A 5,948-nucleotide genomic window follows, 5' to 3' on the forward strand; every position below is an offset into this window, starting at 1 on the left:
ATATATATGTATATATGTATATATATAATATATATTCTATATACTGTATATGGAAACAGGATATTTTAGCACTACACAAATATGGACTGTATATGCAGCCTTCTAAGTATGATTTGTGCAAGGTTTTATGCATTTAAAACTTACCCATGAAATGAGAATTGTGGAAAGATGATTTGGCCATAAAAACTGAAGGAAATCTAGGTCATATAGTCGGCCATCAGATATTGTCATTGTGGGCTAAATTCCATTCTTATGATTGTAAATTTATTAGCTTTAGGTATGTATTTTGTTCACACAGAGGTTACCTCAAACCGCCATTCAATGCTGAAGGAAGAAGGATAGCAGGAATGACTAAAGAAGTGAGTGATTGAATGTTTGAAAGAAGTTTGATGCTATGTGCTGTTACAGTACATCCCTTTAATGTTGAAATATTTTCATTCTTCTAAAATCCACAAAACATCTTTATGGATATAATAATATATACTGTACAAAGAAATAAGCTGTTATGATTTATTTTTCCAAATCTTTGTTAATGGAATGTACTGTGGAAAAGTTGATGTATTTTGCATGTTATAGACTCTATAGGGTCCAATTTTAAGTAAATATAGTTGTTAGAAAGGCTGCCTCTTGATACATTTGAATAAAAGTCATTTAAGAAAATCAGAAAAACCATAAAAATAGAACCATATCTGTTGGTACTGTATTATAGTGTATCTATTTACATCATTAATTAGTATACTCTCACTTTATTGCAAATACATATATATATACAGTATTATATATGTTGTGAATCATTGTTGTTTTACTTTTACCTATGACCACAAAATATCTTTATTTTTTATTTTACTGCAGTGGTACATTCCTCTCATGAAACCAAAAGATGAATTGATGAAGCATCCCAGAAAAACACAAGAAAAGACGGAAAATAATACAGCTACCAACACATAGGCAGTTTCTATTCATTGATATTAAATGTAATTGCAATATTAAAGAATTATTTTAATTAAAGAATTTTATCAAAATTTATTAATAAAATATCATGTACTATTTTGACAAAGTTTATGTATACTTTATTCAGTGTGTTCTGTATTGTTGTTGCTGCATTCTTGTCATGACCTATAGCCCCAAGCTGGTAATTCTAGTGTTTTAAAGTTTATTCTACCATAATTAATCTAACAAGTATGTATCTCGTCCTTTAAAATGCTGAAGTTGAGGGCATATATTATTCGCAGTGCATTGAGCAAAATGTATAATATATACACACACATATATATAATAGTTTAAGAAATGCTGATATTATATAATACAGAACGTATATGATTTGTAATTTTAATTGATTTATACAGTACTTACAGGAAAGATTGTTTAAATATTCTTATTACCGATTCTAAACCAAGCCTTTAGAATTCTTGCATTGCCAGAACTACAGGGTTCTCTGTTTCTCACCAGCTCCCCTGATGTGCCACACTGCAGATCACGATCTTTGTATTCTTCGTGCATTGGCGGATTTGAGGGGTCAGTCACCCTCTTGGGGAAAAAATATCTAGACCTACCTTTCCAGGACCTCTGAGCTGACATTGTTTTTGTTACAATGGGAAAGTTAGAAATCGGGAAAGCTCAATTCCCGCCACCTAGGAATCAAAATTTTGACCCCTGACACCCCCCACTTTTTTTTTGGAATTCTTTGATTCATTGGAAAAAAAATACGTATGCAACTACTTAATTTGTTTTCTTAATGTATACTGGTACACACATAAAAGTCTATTTACTGTAAGAATGAGAAAAATTTACCTTTGTGGGGTTTTTCCAAAACATTTGAAACCCCCACCCCTAAATTTTAACCCAGATCTGCCCCTGTCATGTCTTGTCAATTTTAGTAATATTTAATAATACAATTTGTTTTTTAGAAGCGATGTTCACAATCACTATAATAATCAATCAATCTAATTTAATGAATATTTCTGTAGTGGTACATTCCTCTCATTAAACTAGATAGGATCCCAGGGAAACAAAATATAATAGAGCAAACAATACATGGGATTGTTTCTGTTTATTATGACATGATCATTATTGATATTAAAATTTAATTGTTCTAATGCAAAAATTTATCCAGGTACACCATTTAAATCTACTGCATAAATTTCACATACCATGTACAACATGTACATACAATTTACAAAATAAAACCGAAGTAAAATAGTACTTAAGTGACTTGTACATTTTATTTAAAATATTGATTTATTTACGTAGTTATTCACATATATCTTTCCTCTTTTTCTTTTTTTCCCTAACTTTTTTTGAAATAATGTCATTCTCGTGCAATACAATTCCATTCACTTCATCTTTACTTGATGACTGTTTAGATGGGGATAATCGCTTTTCCTTATTTCTCTTTCTTGATTTTTGTAATACATTTTCATCATTTTCACGTTCAATATTAATTTCCCTATTGTGTGTTTTTTTCTTTCGTTTCCTCACAACACTTTCTTCCTCACCAACGTCTGGTAAATCTTCAGCAGGATCTGTAATGTCTTCACATTCTTCCAACATATTTGATAATATACTGCCCTCTATAGATTCACCATTGGTCATTGTAGTTTTTCGTTTTCTTTTCTTTTCAATATCTTGTGATTTCTTTTTCTTTCTTTTCTTTTTTTCAGTCCACACACCATCAATAGGATAATTTATATTTTCGATTTCTTCTGATTTCTTTTCCTTTATTTTCTTCTTTCCAATCTTCATATTATCAATAGGATCTTCTATATTACCATCATCTTCACATTTCTTTTTCTTTTTTTTCTTCTTTTTTCTTGCAACATCCTCATCTCTGACATCAACTGGTTCATTTTTGGCATCCTTCTTTGTCTTTACTAATCTCTCTTGTTCTTGAAGTCGTTGCAGTTTGCCATTTGATTTCAATCCATGACGTGCCCCTCTATGAAATAAGAAATAGTTCAAATCATCCTCAGTTGGTTCTAAATTCAGATGTTAATGTTTACTTGCCTTTAAATGATTATGTTGTACAAGGTATAAAATTTAAAAACTACATTGGTTGTGTCAACATATCATTTTTAAATTGTTGATGTTGTTTTGACCATGTTTTGACATATCAAAACATATTTTTTAAGAAAATAAACATTGTGAAAGCTCAGTAACTTAACTCCAATATGGCCTGAAGGAAAGCACTCAGTCATGTTGAACACCTGATTTCACATAAAATCTTGTGTTCCCAAGAATTTGGCAAGAATTTGGCATGCTATAGTTTTTATAACTTTATCCTTATTTCTCTTTTTATTAAAGTCTGGATTTATATAATGCACAGGATACTCACTTATGCGCAGTCCTGCCCCCACATGCCTTGAACAACTCGTCATCGGCCAAACCAGATGAGAAATCAATCTTTAGATCATCTTCTTCCTCAGATGAGGAAGACACAGATTGCTCACCTGCAGGTGTTAATGTTGCACTCTGGAAAAATTGTATATTCTTTCTTTTTAGAATTTGATTCACCACTTATTTAACTGCACATATATATTTATATTAATATTATTTATTTTTATTTTTGTGAGTAGATCCCATATTAAAACGTTATAGTAGAGTAGATATAGCTTGAAAAAGGACATAACCCCCAAAACCTGCAACAAAAATTTTTGGATGTACTGAAAACAGAAAAAAGTCTTTCAAAATCCAATAATGTGAAACAACCAAAAACTTTGCACTAAATTTGTCAGTTATCTTGATACAAAAATATAGAAATATCATATTTTTCCCAACCTACCTTCACAAACATTCCATAAAGTGTATTTTTCTTGTTGGATGACTTGACAGGTTTTTCATTAGTGATCATGTGACTACCTTCCTTCTTATTAAGTACCACAACTCCATCCTTAAAGTCAATAAAAGACAACTTTTGAAACGGAGGAAAATAACATGTTAAAAAAAATATTTGAAGTTTTAATCCCTTGCATTTATGTCATTCAATGCCTCTAGTCATTACAGATTGAGGCTTGCCATCCCAAAACTGGCATACTGTCACTAAATGTTAAACTGAGTATAAATTAGCATAAGGACCTGGCAGCACTGCACAATTCACAGGGCTCGAATTAGTACTAGTTTGTCGCACAATGTCTAGTAAAAACTCCTCTGGGCTAGTAACCCTACCTTATTATAGCTCGGTGGGCCAGTGATCAGTTATAAACTAGAAGATAATGTTACTGATGATGTAGCAATGGTTGGGCTAGATAAACAGTCAATGGTCTACACTGTAACATCAACGTGTGTCATGGAGAGTATTAATCGGGCATTAAATCACCTGAACTACTGTATAAACCAATTTATTTTGTTTCTTTGAAATTCATGTACAGTGTATGTACCATACTATCTGGAAAAGTAGTCTACGCTATTTTGAAAAGAAGCTCATGGGCTTCTTTTCGAGGCTAATTTTGTAAACTGAAGAGGTGGGCTTCAATTCAAAATGAGCTTTTTCTCGAGATTAAGCCCATCAGGCTTCAATTTGAGGTTTACGATATTAACATACATTGGCCAGGACAGCCCAAGAAAACCAATAGCAGTTTTCCATCGGGGTCCTGTGAAGTGACGTATATTACATCAGTTTAGATAAAAAGATGCAATGCTAAATATGATTTAAAATTAGTAACATGTTAATAATTTTAAAAATTTAGTTAAATTACTAATCTAATTATGTCTCTTGGTAGAGAGATGGCTTTTAACAAGTTTACAAAACAAGGATTTGCCGGTTGTTTCTTTTATTTTGGTAATCTATTCCATTCCTTAATACTACTGGAATAGAATGTGGAATTTATTATTTTGGAAGCAAAGGGAACAACAAAATTATTTACACTGCTTCTCATGTTATGCTTATGTCTATCATTAACTCTGTGAAATTCGGTGCTAAGATATCAATATATCAATACTGTATCAATCTTTATTCATCCCACATGGGGAAAATCTTAAAAACAGGACAGAATACATATGGATAATATTGTAATAAAGAAATACAACCAACACACAGTTAACATACAAAGTATTAAAAGCCCATATGGGTGCGCAGTAATATTAATTATTCTGTGCACATAATTCATTTTAATTTGTGTAACTTCTCTACATTCAAAAAGCCTAGACTATCCAGCTCTCTTTGCCCAACATGACTTTAAGGGCCTTCATTTAAAATGAATCTAACACATTTGTTTTGCATGATCTGCAATATGTTTTTGTAGTGAGCACTAACTGATGAATACCATGAGGCCCAAGTTTGTCTGTCTAAAAAAGATGCTTGTCTGTATAGACACTAACTTTTCTTATAGTCAATTTTCTTGTTTTGATCACTGATGTCAGTTTAGGCATAGCAAGTCCCAGATGTTATGCACTGACTTTTCAGCCTATCACAAGTGTTAAAGGAATATTTTTTTAATGCACTCTGTTAAGTTGAACAACATTATTTTCCTCACAACCAACATGGAAAAATAATTAACAAAAAGTGGCAATTTTTCTTTTAAAATAGAGGGTGTCTCTTACCTCATTGTTCGTTACTTGGATGTTACTAGCGGCTTTATTGAAGACATGATCCCACCAATGGAATGTAAACTGTTCTGCAGGATCATGTCCAACCTAAACAGAAATTATAAATATTATAAATTTAATATGTAAAAAAAACTGGAGCTAAGACTTTAATAGCAACTTGTGTAATTTCATTGCCACCAGATGTTAAACAAAATGGTATTAATGTAAATATAGCCCCATTTACACTTCTGAAGAGTTGGCCTAAAACTGACTGGCCTAATTCCAAACAAACAAAATTACATTTGGGCAATTTCATGGTAGCGGAATCACTATTTTGCTGAACTTTTTAACTTTAATCTAATGTCATATTTACACTCCATTCTAATTCTTGGAATAATTATCATATTTACATAACTATGGAATCCATC

The 5,948-nt window shown here is 31.6% G+C and overlaps 1 protein-coding gene and 1 long non-coding RNA gene across 2 annotated transcripts in view; one reads left to right on the top strand and one right to left on the bottom strand.

Moving 5' to 3' along the window:
* Nucleotides 1–164: 164 nt before the first annotated feature.
* Nucleotides 165–1,211, top strand: LOC117116429. Its single transcript, XR_004446748.1, has 2 exons — nucleotides 165–359; nucleotides 853–1,211. It is a non-coding gene; the product is annotated as an uncharacterized LOC117116429 (long non-coding RNA).
* An 824-nt stretch (nucleotides 1,212–2,035) lies between these two features.
* LOC117116428 (G patch domain-containing protein 4-like) overlaps nucleotides 2,036–5,948 on the bottom strand; it is a 6,704-nt gene continuing 2,791 nt past the window's right edge. The window contains exons 3-6 of the mRNA XM_033260466.1: nucleotides 5,536–5,628; nucleotides 3,779–3,886; nucleotides 3,332–3,468; nucleotides 2,036–2,935 (exon numbers count right to left, since the gene is read on the bottom strand). Coding sequence (XP_033116357.1) covers nucleotides 2,251–2,935; nucleotides 3,332–3,468; nucleotides 3,779–3,886; nucleotides 5,536–5,628 — 1,023 coding nt within the window. The 3' untranslated portion in view covers nucleotides 2,036–2,250. The remainder of the gene's footprint in view (nucleotides 2,936–3,331; nucleotides 3,469–3,778; nucleotides 3,887–5,535; nucleotides 5,629–5,948) is intronic.

This window comes from Anneissia japonica, unplaced genomic scaffold (assembly GCF_011630105.1).
Source record: "Anneissia japonica isolate Jap-2015-1 unplaced genomic scaffold, ASM1163010v1 scaffold52432_len12166_cov115, whole genome shotgun sequence".
Classification (NCBI taxonomy): Eukaryota; Metazoa; Echinodermata; class Crinoidea; order Comatulida; family Comatulidae; genus Anneissia; species Anneissia japonica.